Here is a 21961-nt window from a genome sequence, read left to right on the forward strand (position 1 = left end):
GCAGCGATGGCTGAGCTGAGCTACAAACCCACCGAGGGTCTCCGGGGGAACCCGGCTGATGTGGATCCAGGGCACGCTGTGGCAGAGCTGCTGGATTATTCATGCTCCTGCCTCCATTCCGCTCCGCAGTACCGACACCTCCCTAAAAGTGTGAATGAGAGATTTCTGACCCTCCTGTCCACTAAATCCCGGGCTTGCTCTTTCCAGCGTGATAACCAAAAAGTAATACGGGTTCTTCCATTGGTCTGAATCCACAGCAGGAGGCCGATTTCATTTGCCTCATGAAAGCAGGAACGTGCACATCGAGCAGACGCACGTTTTTAGTGGTGAGAAATCCTTCTGTGCGAAGGCGAGGCCCTAAATGCGTCTGACCTTAGATAGTGTGGAGAAAAGGATCCGCTTGAGGGAACACTTGTACTTGTTACTTCCCATCAGCCTCTTTCAAAATGTCAAAACTGCTTCTCGCCCCTTAGCGGACACGGCGCTTCCACTGTACATCTCCAGCAGTTCGGCATCAGGCCGGCTAATGAGAATAGTTTCTACCTCCTCCGTGTGTATTTGATTCCCAGGAAGGCGGCTGCACCTTGGCAGGAAGTCTCGCCGCAGGCCGCCGTGTCTCATGCTCAGTTTCCCCAGCGGGGGGGCCGAAGAGAGAGAATTATAATAAATTATAGATCGTGCTCCCCCGTTTCCTGTTTCCAGCCGGTGTTGTTTTTCTCCAACCCTCACCACGATTGTTCCCCCAACCTTGTAACCATGACAACGAAGGCCCCCTCGATGAAGTACGTTTTTATTTTTTTTATTTTGTCTTTTAATTCGGGGGAGTCGTTTTAAACGCGTCCGCCTCTCCTCCACGTGGCCTTTAGAACACATCATGTCCATTGAGCCGTGACCCCCCCCTCCTCACCCCTTTCTCACTCCCTTTTATTCTGACCTCACCAGCTTCTGTGCGCTTCTCTCTGTCTTTAGCTCACACTGTCAGTCCTGAATGTCTCGAGCTGTCACAGTTTGTCACCGTTGATGTGCGATGTCAGAAATAATTACTCAGGACAGAAAAATGGTTAACGGCATGTTCTTGGGTGTTTGTCGCTCTCTCTCCGTCTCCCTTTCTCCAGTGTGTGTGTGTGTGTGTGTGTGTGTGGGGGGGGGGGGGGGGGTGGCTGAAATTGTGCCTATATATTTCGCTTTAATTATTTAGATTTTGGAGATTTACAGCTTCTTGGCTTTGCTGATGCTTAAAGCGGTATTATGTAGGCCACTTTGTGCGGTCCAAATCAAACTCGAGGCGGCAGTTGTTTGCCGGGCTTAGCATAACAGCTGATGACTGATACTCAGCTATAGATTAACTTAAAATGTTTTCAATTCTACCAATCGCCCCCTTTGAATCCCCGCTTCTCATAAATCTCTCACTTCATCGCCTTTATCACGTTAAAAATTCAAAAAGAAATAGTTTGAAGTCTCCTTGACCTGAAAGGTGATGGTCAGGTTAACCCCAATTACAATGTTTTCTGTTAAAACATGTGAATAATAATGCAGCAGTAAGCTCAGCTCATCACGGAGCCCGGAGCCCCCCGGGGGAACAGCAACCGGACTCCCGTCCCTCCACAGATTGCTTCCCAGCAGACGAGATGGTAACTTTTAATGAGAGTTATCTGAGGCGGCTGTAAGTGGATTTTATTTGACTTTGGAAGGAGCCAGACCGTTTGCACCTCTTCTGAGTCTTTGTGCTGATTTAATTTACAGAGGGTCATATCAGGGTTAAGGACGGGGTTGAATAGGGAGGAACAGGAGGATGGAATTATCCTCTCACACGGCTCTTAGCAGTATTCCAATGATTGTTTTAAAAGGATCATTTTCTCTCAGTCCGTGTCTGGCACAAACATTGTGTTTCCTCCGCATAAATCATTAAGTTATTTCCATTTCTTTGCGCCAGATTAATTACTGCCTTCTGATTAATTTGTCACTGGGAAACACGCAAACCCGCTGGGATCCCTGTAATCGCGCAAGTGTGTTTTGAGGTTTTTTTCAGTCGTCGTCTTTGTTTGTTTGCTTGGGAGAACAGCAGTCTGCCGTGTGTGTGTGTGTGTGTCTGTGTGTGTGTGTGTGTATGTGATGCTTACTAAATGTTATGAATCAACAGCTTCAATTATGAGTCTGTTTGATGTTAAGTCATGCTGCGTGCTTTATTTATTTATTTATTTATTTGTTTTAATCCAATTCCTTTATTAAAAGATTTTGAAGTTTCGTCTCTGCGTTCTAACCCGTTTATCTCCAAATAACGGTCGACACGATCCGAAAGTGATTTGCGGCTTTTCCCAGATGGAGACAATCCAGTGAAATATGGAATGCTGTTCGGATACCGCGTCGGGTCATTCATGGGGGGGAACGGGGGGGAGGGGACGACTGAGGGGAGCGTTCTTCATTCATTCATCAGGTTCAAGCCAAAGTATCGATTAGATATTGAAAAAAAACCACCTGTTTAATAAGAAATGATAAGTGACAATAATAATGATTGTGTTGTGTATTTTCTGTGTTGGTATAATTATTCCTGCCTTGCACTCGCTACGCTGCACATATGCACAAGTGTCACCCTGACATTTTCCAAACAAAACCCAAATTATTATCATTACATTATAGAAATGGTCTCAAATGTGCTGAATTACATGAACCGTATGTATTGTTTGAACAAACAACAATGTTTCTCCCATTATTTACACAAAAGACATGCAATTATGCACATGAGTCACGTGTGATTTTTGACAAAGCGAAAGGTGCAGCTGGAGATTTCACCGACAACTCTGTAATTATTTGCCGTCCCGCTCTGCCGAGCAATAGAATTCCGGTCCTCTTCTGAAGCCGGGGGAGCAGAAGTACAGGTCCCAGGCCAGGTTCACGCCAACGGCATCTTATCTTACAAGAGATGTGATGTGTACAGAATGAAAACATAAATGAATTACATCAGACTTCAACCATTAATTGTCTTTTTTACTTGACTTATTTACAGATTGACACATGACATTGTGGTATTTTAAGGGCACGCATGTGCACAGTATTTGTTTTCCTAGGTTTTGAATGGATTTCAAATTAATTTAATAGCAGCAAACTTGGAAATACCAACCAACTCAATAAATATCAAACTATTAAGCAGTAATTTGCGCCATCTTCCAATGCGCATGGCACAGATTTGTGTTGCAGTGCAGGACTATGCATTGGCATCGGGCTTTCGTAAAGGAGGGTGTGTGGAATCATTCTGGAGTTGTTGGACCCGAGTGCCACAGAGACGACCCCACCTTTAGGCGTAAAGAGCACTCATAGATGGTATAAGCACCCGGGGTGGGGGCGTGTGGGGGGGGAATGAACGCTCCACAGGAGCAACAATAACAATAACAACAGGAGGGCTCAGCTGCACGACTCCGAACAGAAGGGAATACGATACCGACTGTGCATCTGTCCTTTTGTCCTTCATTTAAAACCACGCGGCTCCGTGCAGCCGTGTTTATTCATGTTTGTTAATGTGGACGCTTTAAATGAACTTAAAATTCAACCGTGAAATAAAACTATTAAGTGTTAAGTGTTAATGCATCGTGAAAGCTTTTGCTGAGGACCGGGGAAGCCGTCATAGGTTCAGAGCCCAGGTGAAACAAGAGAGGGAAACGTGCTCACGCAGCCGCAGGCCGGCCAGCAACACGGCTCAGCTAAGAGCTGCACCATTAATGCAATTTCTAAATTCTCCTCATAATGTGCAGCGGCCCAGAACCCGAATGCTCTGAGGAGAACTATCATTAGTCGGCTTAGTATCGGAGTTGAGGCATTATGCCAAAAAGGTCCTTGTTAAAAAAAAAAACTGAAATTATAACAAATTGTTTCAGTTTTACAAACTAGTTTCAGTTCTGGCACAAATGAGGTAACAGACTTTCTAAAATGTATCAGAAATCTTGAACCTGGATTCCTCCTCTGCTGGTCCGAATCCACCCGTTTGATGTCCAGTCTCCCTCAAAAGCCTTAAATGCAGAGCAGCTTCTGCAGGGGTCACGCAGGGGTCATACAAGGGTCACGCACTGGTCACGCAGAGGTTACAGCTAAATCCATAGCCTTTTCTTAGGTCTGCAGATGATCCCATTCTGCTCACACGCGAGCGCCCGCCCACAGAAGGTGCCGTCGCTCCTCACGTGGTCAGAGGTCAGAGGTCACGGCTCCACAGCGACCTCCCCTCTCATGGTGAGAGTTAGCTGTGTATCTTATCCGACTGTGATACTACTACTTCCTCACATATAGACATATAGATATACACATGTACAGATATTTCATATCATTTCATCATCTTGCTGATCCCAAGATGTGAGTTAGTCTCACAGCAGCGAGCCTGCGCCTTGTGGCTACGGAACACGTCAAGATATCAGCTGCAGCTGCTCGGTATTGATCTGCAGCCTTGTTGCATAAATGAATCCACATCTCAGTAGTTTCAAAGCTTGGAGGTGTATCCTCGCGTGCAGCTGGCGGGAGGATGCGTTTTACAGCACATAAGCAGTTGAGACCATCGAACACGCGGGCTGCGTGGGTCACAACAATTACACACGGGTGAATCTGAGAGATGTGGAAAGCGGCTCTCTAATAGCGGTTGGCTAAGCTCGGGTAAAGCATTTCTCTTCCCCGTGTGGATTCTCCTCCCTTCCTGCCTCGCTTAAATCAATGATGGCATGACACACAGCGACCTCAAAGTTATATTTAACAGCAAACGTGCCTTTCAACTGCTTGATCCTATCCATCAAGGCGGTGGTGGGGGGGATTTGTATTTTTACAGAAGGTAAAATGGTTTGTTCCACCGTGGAGGTTTAGGCTGTCGGGCTACAAACGCTCATGTGAGCGGCGAGCGATCAAACAAATTGAAATGCTTGCGTTTGCGTAGCTCATTATTCTGGATATCGCTCTGGGCAACCTTGAGAATTGTTGAAAATTCACAGGAACAGACCGGGACTTCTAAATGTGTAACGGCTGTTTTGCTCTCAGTGTTTTTTCTTTTTGCAGACAGTTTAAAACGTAAAGGTCACAGATGATGGATGATCGTCGCGGGGGTTAGGTTTAGTTACAGGACTCATCGGGGTTAAGTAAAGCTTAAGATGTCGCGTTACTGCCACGTTAAACCATCTAGCGCCATTACTGCCGTGTGATGAGTTTAAGGTGTAACATGCCCCCCCCCCATCGCCCCCCACCACCCCCACGCCTCCTCTGCCCAGAGCATGCTTCCTCACTCTGGCAGAGCTTTGCAGAGTTGAGAAGGATTTCTCACTTAATTCTGTCAGTCCAAACTTTGTATTTTCAGAAGTTGCGTTTTTTTATGCCTTTAATCGACATGTTGCACTTCAACAAACACGATAAATCTTGGATTCCGTCGTCCTGGAGAAGCCATCTTCAAAGACGGCTTTGAAGCCAGAGAATCGCATCTGGTCACTCAGATAGTGAATGAAGAATCACTGTTAATTTGTCTTCATGGCACTGAAAAATCCAAATAGTAATATGTCCCCTAATGTCCCCTCGCGCTCCTGTTTCTACGTTTTCTCTCATTTTACATTCCGTTTAGTCCCTACAGAAGGTGGTATGTGGGGAAAACACACTTTAAGTTATTTTTTTTGCGTATTAAGAATTTTGGGGCCGTTTCTATTTGCAGTTCAGCCTTAATTTGTTAAAAGGGTTTCGTCAGCCAGTATTCTGCAGCATGTTCTGTCTGTTTCTCTGCAAGGTCAAAATGTTTTATGACCGTTTTACAGGATTTTGTGTTAAATTTTGTGTTTTGGTGACGCCTTTTGGAGCGCAGTTGAATTAATATAAATGGTTCTTGTGTTGTTTTATATCCAAAACATGTGACCTCAAGTCCACATCTCACGTTGTCTTCACCAAAGCAATGATGACCACTTAACACCGTGTTTCATGATGAAGCCTTCAGCTCCATGAAGATAAAGAGAAGATGTAAATGTAGGTCGATGATACGCCAGAGCGTTTTATGGTGGTTGTGCAGCTCCCAAGTGGCCAACGGTGTTAATTCCGACAAAAAGTGACAAATTTACACCAAAATCTGTATGAATAATTTCTTTTATTCAGTATTAAACCACTTAAAACGGTTTAACCATTCAGACCATCATCCATCTTAATTCATACCTCCAATATCCAATAAAACCACACACGCAGATATTTCATTATTACAAACGTTAGACTATTCTCTGTGCACTAACATGTAAAGACTACACAATTTGTCTCACTAACACAATTCTAAAATCTAAATATTAAATTATACTTTTATTAGGCCACAACGTTTCTTGAGGTATAAAATCAAAAGGGAACAGTAGTGAGTACGGAAGATAAAATAATAGAGATGTACAGTTCTAACCAATTAATTTATCTACCTAAAACAACGTTACTTAAAAGTTAAATATTTGATCAATTTGGAGTGTGTGAGTGTGTTTCGTATTTACATCGTTTTGTGTGCTTAGACCACCAACCAGATTTCAAAGGCTACATTTAAAAGTCAAATGCCCGATTACATTGTCGACCGATGTACATTAAATACGGGATTGATAAGAGTATTGGAAAAAACCTCTTTATGATTTGCTGGTGAAGATATGACAAAGCCACACAAAAAGTGGATGTTACAGTGCTTTCCGGGGAGGCAATATACAATAACTAACAACCAGTTATGGAATGATGAAAAGACGTCCTCATTCTACTGAATTTGCTTGTTACGACAGATGTGAACAAATGACACCAAATCACACATTTCATAAAACATCAGTAAGTCAGTCTCTCTTCAGTAACAAGGATTCCACACTGCGATAAAAAAAAAAGGGAAAACGACAATGAAAAATAAAGTGCTGCTAAAAAAGATAACTTTCCTCAAACTTCGCATCTAAAGAAGAGCGAGGTTGGTGAAGTGACACAGCAGTCATCGACGGCAACTTGTAAAGCTCGACTACATATACTTTCCCCGCCGGCTACCGGACACAGTGCAACACACCACCCGAAGAGAGAGCCGGCAATACTGCACAACCGGAGCCTCCTCTGGTTCGACGGCGGTTCGACCCGACTCGGGGTGACGGGCACCTTCGGGATAATGAAAATCACTTCTCATCACAATCACACTCACTTTGGTCTCTTTTCGCGCTGCAGCTCCCGCCGAGCCGACCTTTGACCCGCTCCTCGGTGATCAGGCAGGCGATGAAGGCAGAGGACGCTCTTTTGTTTCAGGTGGTTATTTGATATCACAAATGTTCTGGTCCTGTGAGAACACCGGTTCTGTTATTTTCGGGGTTCAGCGGCTGCTGAGCGCCCACTTGAATTGTCATTAATTGTACTGTTAAAGAGGGAGTAAAAATACATGGATGGTGGATGATTTTCGTTGTGCACGTGAATTTATCTCGTGTCAATAAAACGTGTGACAATAAAAAGAGTAAAATTCTCTCCAGCTGGAGCAGATAAGTAACGGCATTGTACGTTGTGAGCACTAAGAATCCTCACAGCGGTGCACTGATATCACAGTTTGTGCACTCAGTAACTTAAAAAGGTCAAAATAAGGTCTCCCAGCTCGGCGGCGCAGTGGGGCCTTTTTTAAGGGCAGTGCCCCATCTGGTGGCTGAGAGACGTCTGTGCAGCATCTACAGTCTACAGTGATACAGCATTACAGTAAGATAGATAAAAACACGCATTTTCGCACAGTGAACTCACCTCTACAGCAGCGGGTCTCTTAAACCAGATAGTAACAAACTAACGTCATGCTGATGTCGGCCATAAATGTATTCAGCGAAAAAGAAAAAAAGATGGTTCGATGCAGACGCGCTCCTTTTCCTTCTTTAAAATATTAAAAACCTTCCCCGTCCATCCTCGGCGCCCCTCTCCACACCGTGCGGCGTGGTGCCCATTCAGTGTTTGTTGTGTGTGCCGCTGTGGGGGGGGGGGGGCAGCAGAGGACGTCATCTAGGAGAATCACACGGGGCGGCTAGTTTTGGTAAAAAAAATGTTTTTTTTAAAATGCCCGAAATGTGGTGACAGCGTGAAAATTATTCTACCAATGGATGTGTCTACTTCTAGTTAGTAGATTCTTCTCGGGGGGGCGGGGGGCTCCTCAGCCCGAGAAGGACAGTTTGTTAGGCGTTAGAATTTGAGTCGCTCAGAGCTGAGAGTCGGCCCCCAGGCTGTTGAGCTCCTCCGGCGAGTGCTTCGCCGCCCCGCCGCCGCCGCCGCCGGCCGTCTGGCGGAAGGCGGCGGCGATCTCGTCAAACGTCCGACCCTTGGTCTCCGGGACTTTGAAGAAGGTGAAGACAAAGAAGCCGAGCAGCAGGACGGTGAAGATGATGAAGACGTAGGCGCCACACTCTTTCTGTGGACGAGAGCAGGAGGAGAGACTCGCGTTCAGCGCGGCAACGTGGAAATGATTCATTCCATCTTTTAAGACCAAAACCAGCCAGATCTCAAAAAGTGTATTACGTTGAAAGGAACTTTTACGTGTGGACAGACGTTTATGTCATTGTAAATGATGTATACTAGGTAACACATGTATTTAATTTAAATTAATTTTGTCTCATTTGACTGTAGTGAATAGTACATTATGCAGCGTTTCACAGGAAACTAAACTAAAAAGACCTGAAAAAGGAGCACTCACCTCTATATACTGGAAGCTCATTCCCACGATGAAGTTAGCTGTCCAGTTGGAGAAGCCGGCCACAGCGAAGGCCGCGGGCCTGGGGCCCTGCGAGAAGAGCTCTGCCACGATGAACCAGGGGATGGGACCCGGCCCGATCTCAAAGAACGCCACGAAGCCAAAGATGGCCACGATGCTCAAATATGACATCCATTTGACCTTCTCCTGCAGGACAAGAGGACAAGAGGGACGGCGGGGGGGGGTGAGATGCCGGCGTTCGGTGGGAATCGCAGCGCCCACATTACCTGTATGAGACACCTACCAACAGAGCCACGGCGATGGTCATTAAGACGGCGGAGCCGGCCATTCCCAGCAGCCCCAGCATGTGCAGAGACCTGCGTCCTGCACGCTCCACCACAAACAGCTGCAGGGGAAGAGTAAGGACGAGGTTAATGCAGTGCTGCAGAGTGTAGAATACTATGTTGTATATTCATTCTAACGTTTATTAATAATCTTTTCAGCAGACTCTTTTGTATTATCGCGACTGTCTCTTTAATCGTGTCTGCGGTAATGAAATCTGAAAAGCGAAACTGTACTCACCGACACCACGGTGAAAGCTGTGTTGACTACACCGGCTCCGATGGTGGCGTAGACGGGCTGCTGCACTCCGGCATTCTCGAAGATACGGGTGGAGTAGTAGAATACCTGGCAGGACAAACACAAGAGATTCAACACGAGAGAGTCTCCTCTGGTTCGAACCAGTGCACATGCTGCTGTGGATATCGTGCTTTGTTTTCTGATGCAGGTCTTGGAGGTGGACGGACACTCACAGCGTTGATGCCGGACAGCTGCTGGGAGAGCTGCAGGACGACGGCGATCAGGAGGGGCTGGCGGTAGAGCGGCGAGCGGAAAAGCTCAAAGATGGTCACCTTCTTCTCCCTCATCATCTGCCGGCTCTCCTCCTTCATCTCCTGCATGTCGGAGCTCACGTCGCTGGTGCCTCTGAGCTTCTTCAGCACTGGGATGTGTGAAGGGAAAGCGGCGCGTTAACTCTACAGGCTGCACCCGTTGGAATCCGGCATGAAGCTTGACATCAAAACGTTGTGTTCAATTGTAGGATAGAAATACTTTTCCACTACCCAATTTTTTCACAGATGTTGCAGGGTTCCAGCAGTTGAGTGCATGTGTGTGTGTGTGTGTGTGAGGACTCACCAGCCTTGGCCTTGTTCTCTTCGTTCTTGTTGATCAGCAGGAAGCGGGGGCTCTTGGGGCAGAGGGGCAGCAGGATGCACTGCGCCACCGCCGGGATGAAGGTGAAGCCCAAGAGGAGCGGCCACAGGTCGTCGTTGCCCATGATGGCCTCCAAGCCGAACACCTGAGCGCGACACAGACACGCGTGAGCAACGGTACGCCAGGTGGGCTACGGTTGGTGACAACCAGGGGACTTTGCTCCACCTGTGCGACGAGGATGCCGACGACAATGCCCAGCTGGTGGAAGGTGCCCAGGGCTCCGCGCAGGGCGGTCGGGGAAACCTCGCCCACGTACATGGGCACGAAGCCCGTGGAGAGGCCCGAGTAGAGGCCCACCACGAAACGACCCGTGATCAGCATCTCCCAGGAGCCCGCCATCTTGGAAAAGCCCATCAGAGTGGCCGCGATGAAGGCCAGGATGTTGGCCATGAACATAGAGTTCCTCCTGCAGGCCGACGAGATGGAGACACATTTAATCCAATAGAAAGTTCTTAACTTAACAAGATTTGTGTGTTTTTTCTTTTCTTGTTGTGTTCTATGCAGGCACAAGGAACAAGGGGGGGGGGTTCTAATCATTGCAGTAATGACATTGAAGATTACAGAGTCAGTAAGTCGTGTGCAGTCACGCGGGTTTAAAAACACCAAGGTACCAGCAAGGGTTTTATTTTCACTTCACCTTCCGAAGCGGTTGACGAAGAGTCCGACGGAGAAGGATCCAAAGATGCCTCCAACAGAAAAGATGGCGACCGAGACGGACCAGATGGCCGTGAGCGAGCTTTTGCTGATTTGCTCCTGGTATCGCTGGAACCACGTCTCATTGATATACTTCTCAATCACCTGCCGCGAGAAGAAAGTTCTCTCTTAGTGGACCAAACAGGATCCGGTTTCATTCAGACGGAGCTGCTGCTGCTGTGTGGCCAGCTGATGGCAGTGTGATCATCCCAATTTCCTACCTTCCAACCAGGAAGTTTAAGAACGCGGCCCCACCTCCACCACCCCGCCCTCCGGTGACTATGTTGACAAACACGGCCAGGCGAGGCTTGTGCGGGTCACGGTGACACGTATGATTCAGAAAGGTCCGCAGACCGACAAACCCCACCCCTCCCTCCCCACCTCAGCGTCACTCCGCGTCCTCGAGGGCTTCCCTGTGGAGGAGGGATATTCTTAGGATGACACCCGGATGCTGTTGAGCGGGTCACCTCGACGATCAACTTTCCCCCGCAAGACCTGGCTTAGTGATGTCACGCGCGCCCTGTGAAAACAGCCGTGTGTACAGGAGGTCTCGCTAGTTGCCGAGTTTATAATTTGGTACAAGTATATTACTCCAGAGCTGCGCTTGACCTCTACGAATATGGCCGTTGCTTTATGCCGCAGCATAACAATTTATATTGTTAGTATTACAATTACTATGATGTAATAATGAATACGAATGCTTTTTTAAAATAGCCACCATACGGGTCCAGTAGCAGCCGGAATCCAGACCTCTTATTTGTCGCCTGCATCTCAAAGAGATTAAATGAGGTGAAAACTAAACGTGGTGGCCTCAACAGGACTGCAGTCACAAATTGACACTCTCACCAACGGTGAAAAGTGCTCATTTTGATTTCCCTCTGCGAGTCCTTCTGTAAACAGGCGGCGCGGTGGCGGCCGGCTCTGACCACACAATGAGACAGGCTGTCTATTGACGGCGGCCTAAGCCTGACCCTCGGAGGGATGTTGTTGAGCCGCCCGTCGAGGTGAGTTCTGTGTTCAGCGCGCACACAGGGAACATAGAGACTCATGCAAGTTTTACATTTTGGGTTTTTAGAAAACGTCCTTCATTTGCTAGTTGGTCCTAAAAATAGTCATTCCCACAGGAAGTCATGTTTGAGTTGCAGTATTTTCGACATGTACCTCTCCAGGGAGGAGGGGGGGGCCACACAACAGTTGGCCCCAACAGCAATAAACACACATTCAGGAATAAACTTCTTTGCAGGAAAAGAACGATGTTTCCCAAAATGAAACCACAGTAAACAACACACGACTCTTTGCTTAAATGTCCAAACAAGGGAGTGATTTGCTCTGCGTGGGGGGGGGGGAGCTGCAGCTCGGCCCTCGGCGGCGTGTATCTAATCAGGGCCCGACCTGCGTCACGGCCTTTATCGCACGCGGCACCGCCACCCCGAAGGGCTGCTGTTTGTGAAATAATAGCCTGTTGAGTGGCAGCGAGCTGATGGAGGATCGGGAAGCGCGTTGGGTGACCGGTTGTCAGCGCGTGTAGACGCTCAGGTCCGTGTGTGCGTGGGGCTGCGTGTAAAGAACCGTGGGGGCGGCTTCACAGTGGCCCAGTGTGTGGCAGACCACTTATTCACCAGCCGCCTCTCGGTCTGCGGCCCCCTCTCTCAGCCACTCGCAAAGCACTCCTGAGCTGCAGCAAAATACTGGATTAAACATAATGGAATATCGGTAAATCTTGATTGCTCAACAGGTCGGGAGCTGCAACGATTAGCCAACGTTTCTCGTTATTTAGGTCATTTATTAAGCAAGGCCGATCGAACCTTTGGCCCACCGAGCTTCTTAAATGTGAGGATTTGCGCTTTTATGTAACTGCAAACTACAGGACACATCTTACAGTTCTGGACAGTTTGTTGGACCTTTTGAAGAAGTCAACTTGCACTATATTTAAGCGGTTAGTCTAGAAATGTTTTTATGTTTTCACAAGCCAAGGACGATTTCACAATTTCTTTGCACAAATGTGTCAATTCTTAAAAGTCCCCTTTCCTCTCATTTGCTGCCCGCTTCTGCTGCTCCCTACGCTGCGACGGTCCCTCTCCAACACTCAGCCTACGTGGAAGGTAATTTAAAGAAAAGGGCTTGAGCTTAAGCTCCGGACTGCCTGGCGACACACCTGTGACCTGTGGACAGACAGCTGTGTCACCACAGGGTGTGTTAACACCAACGCACACTAACCAGACCCGGGCTGTTTACACGCCACACAATATCGACATTCTCCAGGAAATGAGTTTCTTTGGTGTACCTGTCGGCTAATGAAAAGCTTCTGTGGACTTAATGATTCAGCGGCTGTCCATATATTTCATTTCACCTGCGGCGAGCGTCCGTGTGGAGCTTTTCTCAGCCTCACAGATCCGTCTGGGGCAAAGACACACTTTTTGGAGGTATTCTTCAAACAACATATGCCTTTGCAAGGAGGACCAGAGGACACACAGACACCTTTAAGAACGAGATAGATATGTGTGTGTGTGTGTGTGTGTGTGTGTGTGTGTGTGTGTGTGTGTGTGTGTGTATATATATATACACAACTTGTTTTTGTTGTTTTAGGCACATGCTATATTGCAAATTTTGGCCACTTAAATAAAACAAAAGTTAAGCTAAGCTGAACTAAACTACAATAAACTGACTAAAGATTCAGACATTTAACTCACCTTTTGAGGGGCATTAATGACTCCGGTGTTGTAGCCGAACTGCAGGGAGCCAATCACAGCAGCTCCCACGCTCAGCATCAACGTGAACGTCACTTTCTGCCGGACAACAAGAAAGCAGAGGAAGAATTGTCAGTGACGAGACCAGTTTGACCACAATGCAAGAAAAACGGAGCTTTGCTGCAAATAGCACGAGCGGTGCATCATTTGACGGACGTTCTACCTGAACTAGAAACTCTCACTCGTGTTGACGGAATGAAGTCAATGCCAGTTTTTCTGGCATCTTGCCATATCGCAGTATTTTAAACTCGCGGTTTGGATTGGACTTGAAATGTTTAGGCTGGTCGGGCACTAATTTTATCCTCACCGTGTATTCATATCATGCACAGTGAAAGCACACATCTTAATAACCAGAAATGTCTGGTATCAGAGCGTGGTGGCCATAAAGGATGCTTTGTGATTCTCAAAGCGATCTGAGGGACGTAAGCGTAGGTACGACACCGGTTTCCTGTTTACTGGGTTGCTGGTCAGGTCTGAGGACGCTCCATGTTCTCTGGATATAACTGTAGGAACCGGCTCCTTGGATGTTATTGTCTTTTCATTGTTGTTACAGAGACTACTTGATCTCTGTAGAGCCCAGTGGATCACTAGAGATGTTCCTCATACCAAAAAGTTAATAAACCAGAGTATTATTTTCTTCTCTCAGACATACAAAAAATACACCTCAAACTACAATCTACCTTTTTGTTGTTCACTCAAATCTATCTACACTTCTACATCTTCTAACCTGAAAACGGGTTAAATCGCAGAGGGCGCCAGCTCAGGTTCACTTATCTGGACGAGATAATCGGTTAATTCGTCATATTTCTCATTATTACCGAATGCATCGTAAAACCAATAATAACATAACATGCATGTATGCTGTTTGTTTCAGGAAAACAAAGACAAAATGGTAAAATATCAGCGGGAGCATCGTGTGTATCGTCTATTTGTTATGGTCAGTAAGTATGTGATGAGAGGTTCCCTCCGTATCTGCACGTACCCAAATGTTAGTATATGTACTTGGTCTGAAAGATAGTAGTGTTGGTGCATCCGTCCCAATCTCCGATCCCACCAGCTATCGATCTGGCTGCGGATGAGCCTCAGGGGGGAGGAGCTACATTTCTCTGGTCCCACTGTCTCTACCTGCTCTCTTTTTAGCTCTACTTTTGGTCTCCACCAACTACTAATGGAAACCTCTGTCCCTTTTGAAGCTCAAAATGATCCTTAATGTTCACTTGCTGGTCACTAACTCTCTCTCTCTCTCTCTGGGCAGAAAAGGTACAATAGATTTAGTTCCTTCCTTTAAAGACTACGAGTCAAAGCTTGAGGCTAAATTGCTAGTTGAATTTTCATTTAAGGTCCTGGAGACAAAAGACTCCCGCCACGTTTAATGAAAAAGAATATCGCCAAAGTGCACGAGGGCTTTTGTGGGAACCGGAGGGCCTCCCCTGCGTAATAAAGAGGGGGGAGACTTTTGAGGCAGTCACGCCAGCCCTGGCTGAAGACGCTCAAAGACCCGCCTACATCTCTGCACCAATAGAGACTCTTGTTATGAGGTCGCCGAGTCTCCACTGCGACAGTTCAGTATACACACACGCACCAACCCGCTTTTCAACATTTTTGGATTGACTTCTTAAAGGAGCCAGAACACCAGGAGGCCGACGCTCGGGTGTCTTTCTGCAAAGAGAACAAGATGCTGCACACAGTTGCGGAGAACAGCTACCGGCTTCTTTTTTAACTGTAAAACAGAGAGATCCCCTCATTCTCCAACTGGTTCAAACTCGCCCCTCAAGAGAATAGCTGCAGCTATTTGCCAAAGCTACCGTGAATATTTGATGTGGGGGTTCTGGATGTCACAGCTCAGACGGCTGTGTGACATCCTTTACCTTCAGCCTAGATACAGCAGCCCTCCCTGAGCACAACTTCAGTCCAAACACACTGATTATGGCGCTAATCACAGTGTTTGTCATTGCCCCCCCCTCCCCGCCCCCCCCCCCCCCCAGTTACCCATCAGCTCAGCAGAGAAGGTGAGTTTGGACACTCTTCCTGGTAAACAAGAGCAGCCGTGTTATATATGACTTCCTCCCCAGAGGAACAATGGCACACCCAACAGAGCTATTTCATGATGGCAGCTTGGAAGCCAACTCCAACAGCCGGTCCTTCTTTCTTCTTCCCTCGGCTCTCTGCTCTTAGTCTCCTCTGAGGATTCGACCCAGCTGCTTTTTATTTACTTCACATTTGTCAACAGAGTTGTGGGTGTTTTCTTTGCTTGCACGTGACGGCTAAGCTAACCAAGAGGACCTTAAACGGCCTTAAACTGAATACCACGCTAATCGGCAACAAATTCAAAGCTGATTACAGGAGTAGGAATTCACTTTGCTACAAGGAAAGTATTTTGAAAAATAACTATTACAAACATTTATCTACAAAAGCGATAATTCTAAATAGTTTGTAGTGTACAAGTGGAAAACAAGGTAACTATCCGTACCCGCCTCAAAAAACAAGTCTGAATCTTCTACTACAGACGAACCCACCGAACCTCACCAAACCTGACCGACCAGCTGGAGACCAACTTGTCTTTTCCTAACACCAAGTTAATGCACAGTGATGCAGCTGTGTTTCCACAACAAAAAAACATCTGGAAACGTTTCAGTAACGTTTCACACTTCCGCCTGCTATGTTGGGAGTGTAATACGTGTAATTACTCCTCTCTCCTCCAATGCCTTTGCATTCATCGTCACCTCCCTCAAGCATCCGTGCTGGTGGGCCCTGTTTCAGTTTGAGAAGTGAAACACTGCTTGTGTGTGTGTGTGTGTGTGTGTGTGTGTGTGTGTGTGTGTGTGTGTGTGTGTGTGTGTGTGTGCGTAACGAGGGCATATCTGTCCAATCATTGCTGCTTCATGCATTAACACTGTCAATAGCAGCTTTTCTCTGCTTGGCACCACTGACTCTCTCTGCTCTTATTATATAACAGCCGGATCTCTCTTCAAAAGTACACACTTGTTTATCGAATGCGAGTGTCAGTGAAATACATCTGCCAATGCTGGAACTCCTAGAGAGTGAAACGGGAAACGGTAACTTGAGCTCTGACAGGCTGTCACAGGGGTGACGTGCCCAAACGGAAGATCCGAAACGCACTTGGTAGTAAAACCGAGGCAGTTGACCTACAAAGCAAAAAAATCAACAAATCGCTATATATGAACAATAAGAGGTTAGGACATGAGCAGTTCTCTAAAATGTGAGTGAATATCTGGTGGTGGAACAATTGTTGAGATCTTCAACTTGATCAGAATGCAACAGTACTGTTAAAAATACTACATTATGACTGAAAAGTAAATGCTGCCTTCAAAAGGAAAGAAATAGCTGTTAGAGGAATAAAACGTAAAAGAGTAAAAGTAACATGTCAGCTGTGCCTCTAAGTGGCCGCCAACTGAAGGAAGACGTTCTCTACGTGATGAATATTAACAGCATCGTTTGTGACTCATAACATCCGGACACCAAGAAGTGTGCTCTGAATTGCTTCATTACTTTTATTGTGAAAAACCGCGGATGGCCTACGTTACTGCTGCCACGTCCCTCAGAGCGTCAACCTCTGCTTACGTCTCAGGTTACGTCCGCGGGGACGCGATTTGTCCTCCCGCCTCTCGGCTGTGTTCAGCTTTAAAAGGAAACGTCTCCAAATATCTGTTTTAGTGAACATTAATGTTAAAGCCCAGATACTCTGGGTGAGATGAGCCTGATGCGTGCTTCAATTGCTATATATATTTAACAGTTATTCATGCTTTATAATCTTCATATTTGACCAGTTAGTTCTGTTCCTGTGGTGGTTTCCCGGTTACTGAAATGGTCTCTGCTGTCTTAATGGTTTGCCAAAATTATGCTACAAAGACGTTTTGAAACAGAATAAATGACATTATCTGCAGCCGGCCTCGTGCTGCAGAGGTTTAATGTCTCCCTCCAGTTCACACTTCGGGTCCAAAGTATTTGGAGCTTTCTCTGAAGGGGAATACTGTAAATGGGATCGGCACATTTGCCTATGGAAACTTTCATAAACATGCAAACATACATGCAAAACGACACCGACTTGAAGGTGTACCGTGTAATTATTTAAGTCTCCAGGAAGGTCACTATTGTCCTTTATTCAAACACTGTAGAAGTGCGTGTTCAATCTGTGAAATGTCTCCTCGGGGCCTTAGATGGATCATCATAGAAGAAAGTGCTTATTCATCCGTATGTGCATTACATACCATTAGTAAGCACAGCCGTGTTGAGGCCTGTCAGAGCCAGTGGAACTATTTCACCTCGGATCAGAGAACGTCGGACAGCTCTTTATGCTTAATATTTTATAACTTTTTCAATATTTAAAATTTGTAACTTTAACTTTATTCTGTTGTTTTATACTAACCCATAGCTTTATTCTACTAACCATTGCATTAGCATTTCATTTTACTTTATTTTATTACTTGTGCACTGCTGTCTTGTTGTCTATTGTCTTCTGTCACGCACTAACCGCCAAGAAAAATTCCTTGTATGTTTGACATATTTTGGCAATAAATGTTTCCTGATTCCTCTGCGAGAGTTTGGAGGTTGACCCCCACCTCCAAGGTTCAGAGAGTTCTGAGTTATTACAGAGATCTAATTTGCACTGGATCGTGAGAACAGAGAGAGCGTGTGCAACAATTCGTCTCAATTAGAAGAAAAAAAACGCCAGACCTCCTGATCCCAACTTTTTCGCCTCATTAGAACGCGGCCGACCGTTACACCGTGAGACACGCCGGAGGGGGCAGTCATGCAGGTGAACAGTAAATCAACTGCACCGTCCCAAGCAAGGCGGAGGTTGGCAGGCGGCTGAGAGGCAGCGGATGGAGAGGAATTAAACGCGTACAATTAAGTCTGTACAATGGAGGCGGCTTTTTGGGGCACCGCGGTCCGAATTAAAATACCTGCGCTGCTTAGTCGCTGTTTTTTATTCAAAATAGAGCAGGTCAACCGTGTGCTTGACCCCAATTACTATTCTCCCTCTTTGTTAGGGTGAATAACAGCACGGAGGTGGGATTTCCAGACCCAAACAATGCCCACTGTTGGCGAGAAGTAAGCTCCTGTTTGGCCAACACTGGGATGTCATTAACATGCTCTGTTTTGATGGAAATTACTATATTGTTATTTAAATACAGCTGCACTGAACGAATGAGACGAAATGCTGGTCAGAAACAAAATAATCCAGAGGAAACATAATATTGAGTTAGCGTTAACGGACGGATGGATGCAAGTCACAGCCCATAAACCCGGATGTTTGACGTGCGACACCTGACTGAAACTTTTTACTTCTCTGCATACGTGCAACTGGGCAGGAATTCAAACTGTGGTTCGACCAACGCTGTGTGTTTTATGCCCGTAATGGGGAAGTCTGGGGAAGTTTCCGCACGCAAACAGCGAAACGGAGCACAGGGCAGGTACGAGAATCTCGACCACGAGGTGTTTATAACGCCGGCGCGCTTAACTACAGTTCACCTACCCGCCTGAAGGAGAGGGAGAAACACACTGCTGGAGGCAACTCAAAACAAAGGGATGGAGTGAAGCGAGCAGCCCGGGGGAGGGGAAGGGTCAGAGCCTTAAACCCCCCCCGCCCCCCCCCTCACCCCCAGGGAGTGCCATACGCTTCCCTCCGTGGAGTCGCACTCCCTCTGGAAATCTGCTGTGTCCGTGTCACAGTGGAAACTGGGAACACGCAGGGCTGTTCCCATCACGTCTACGACCAACACCCCCCCCCCCCCCCCCCCCCAGACCCCCTCGTCTACCCCACCCCCGAGAACACAGTGTCGTGGTGACAGCTGAGGAAACATTCTCTGACCTCCGTGTCAGATCGGGCCGCCTGCTGCTCCACCGGGTTCAGCTGGTTATGTATCATCCACCAAGTAGGAGGGCCTGCTGGGGGGTATCGGGGGAAGGGGGGGTCTTTTAGGGTTCTTGGTTCACTAAGTCTGCTCACGTTGGCGTGCGTCTGTGTAACAGGAACACACAAGGCGCCCCAGGACGCACCGACTACATTAACAAGCGGCGGGCATGTGGGGAGACCAGGTTTAAATTAGGCCCCTTGGATCAAATAACTAGTGAAACTCGTAACTACAAATGTTACGACACACTCGGCTCGGACGGCTTTGACTTTGGGGCCAGCAAGCGGAGAAATGGATTGAGGGCGAATAAATCCGGCCATCACAAGTTCTTTAACGTCTTGTTTTGTTCAGAAGCCGAGGCTTAAATAGTCAATTGATTGGAAAGAGATTTTTTTGGAAAGCTGCAAGTTTTGTAGATCAAAATATTACATAAAAGTATACGGAGAGTTATAAAATAGGAGGCATTGCTATTGATTAGTAGGATTAAGAGACTGATATTAGGTAGCTAAAATCACCTCCAATGAATTCCAACTCAAAAGCATATTGATACTAAGCGATCGTTGATGGCGATAAAAGTAAACATGCCAAACATTAGAGGATTTAAGCTTTCCTTTCTTTGTCCTGAATAATAAACTCTATACATTAGCGTTGTACCGTTACTGTGAAGTGACAGGGAGCATGCTGCTGCATGAAGAGTACTAGCTCTTCTCTCACTTCTGTACTTTATGACTGAGTATTGCTATTTATACTCCTTCCTCTAGAACCTAAACACACACTCCCGGGCATCAATAGCTTCTATCAGACTAGAGTCACGTAGCCATTTTTATTATTTAGTTTATTGCATTAACACTCCAGTGCAGTGACGTAATGCTGCATCACGCCCACAAACAAACAGTCTTATTAAGCTCACTCACGGTGACGTAGCGGAAATATGAATAAACTAACTGAAATTTACCGGATAGTAATATACCATATATAACATTAATAGTAAATGCGTATATATATATGACTAAAAAGTACTATTTAACGCGTGCCGGGGATGCGCTCGACTACGTGAGCGTTTTGTTGAAGTGTATTATGGGTAAAAAAAATTCCCGTAGAGAAGCAGGAAAGAAGTCGGCACGTGCGAGCCGACAGTTTGACAGGATAGAAACACCTGTTGCCGTAGAGAGAGAAGAAGAGAGAGTACATTTACCTTCCCCGAGTCCATGGCTGCGAAACGCTCTTCAGCTGCTTTGTCTTCTTGTTAGACACGGAGAGGGACAGACGGACAGACAGAGAGACAGACAGACAGAGAGGGAAATTGCCTCGCGCTTCTCCGGACGCCTCCCGCTGGGTTCCACTCACAACTTGAACATCTCCGAGGGTTTCTTCTGCTCCGTTGGAATTTCTTCAAACTTTGTTCGGGTGCCGTTTTTTCTTAGTGGGAGGGGGGTTGGGGTGAGTTTTCTTTCTTTTGTTCTCTCCCCCCTCTCTCCCTCGTTCTCTCTCTCGTGTTCGCGGACGTGTAAAGTCTCTTCAACGGGCGTCGGTGGACCTCCTCGCGCAGCTCGATGGAGACAGGAGGACCAAGTTGTGCTCCTCGTGTATTATATCTGAAGCGGGTTTTTTTCCGACACGGTGAGTCCGCCAATGAGGGAGCGAAAGGTTTTTTTTTTTTACATCACAACTCACGCTCGTTCGCTCGTGGAGGGGGAGGAGGAGGAAGAGGAGGAGGAGGAGGAGGAAGAGGGGGGAGGAGGAGGAAGAGGGAGGAGGAGGAGGAGGAGGGGGGAGGAGGTAGTTTTCCGATTCTTTACCTAAATGAGGGCGTCAATGTGAACTGAAGGAATAACTTAAGTAACGTTACTATCAGCTCGATGTACTTAAAATGTATCAACGGTGCGTAGTTATTATGCAGCCGATCGGAGCCGGTTCGTGTAATATTAGACTATATTATATGTATATTATATATATTTCGGGTCATGTGCATATACGATCACCAACTCCAACACTTTTTATTATTTTTTTGTTATTTTTGTCATTGAGAGCAATGAAAAAAAACGTAAAATCAATATTATGTGTACACATTGGCCAAGTTATTGTTGTACTTGTACTTGCGTGTTAATGGTAAAGAATTACTTGCTGAAGCTTGTGGAAAATATACTAATTGATCTTTGCTAAAATGTTGTTTTGGAGAATATAATTGTATATATTGTTTATTACTATGAATAAATGATCAAACTTTGTTTAGTTTTCTTTTGAGCGACTAATAGACACATGAGAACAACAGAGTGGAATATAACTTTTTTTGTTGAGTTATTTAAAAGTTTTAAAATATGTACAGTATATGAATGTAGTCTTTTCCTCAATCATTAATTATTTGTTTGTTTTTAACCGGGGAATCAAGTCTAAACAACCTGGCAACCCAACGCTCGTGTCTATAAAGCCTCTGTAAATTATTTGTTTACTGTTCAACATTGTGAACCACAATTTATTAGCTGCTTGTTAAGGGTGCTTCGTTTTTAAATGGTTCCAATTTTGAAACTAATATTACGATTTAATGCCATTAATTGTCACATTTCTGGAAAATATATGGACCAAATAATGGGAAGGAAGGAATTGTTTGTTTTTGAGTGAACCAGAGATTCAAATATCTGACACACTCTCATCATCTTTTTAGTGTATGAACAAAAAAAGTCAATTAACTGTCTCTTATGTTATCTTAAAGTACGATTGCAAAATCTGTT

At 46.1% G+C, this 21961-nt stretch overlaps 1 protein-coding gene across 1 annotated transcript; it reads right to left on the bottom strand.

The window, feature by feature from the left end:
* Nucleotides 1-6069: 6069 nt before the first annotated feature.
* Nucleotides 6070-20995, bottom strand: slc2a1b (solute carrier family 2 member 1b). The gene is made up of 10 exons (XM_040204856.2): nt 20428-20995; nt 13300-13395; nt 10554-10714; nt 10082-10322; nt 9839-10001; nt 9457-9644; nt 9227-9331; nt 8949-9050; nt 8648-8851; nt 6070-8365 (listed from the first exon to the last, which is right to left on the bottom strand). Exons 1-10 carry the CDS (start codon nt 20440-20442, stop codon nt 8156-8158), a joined length of 1485 nt encoding a protein of 494 aa, XP_040060790.2. The 5' UTR covers nt 20443-20995; the 3' UTR covers nt 6070-8155.
* Between the last annotated feature and the right edge of the window lie 966 nt (nt 20996-21961).

Source organism: Gasterosteus aculeatus, chromosome 17 (assembly GCF_964276395.1).
Source record: "Gasterosteus aculeatus chromosome 17, fGasAcu3.hap1.1, whole genome shotgun sequence".
NCBI lineage: Eukaryota > Metazoa > Chordata > Actinopteri > Perciformes > Gasterosteidae > Gasterosteus > Gasterosteus aculeatus.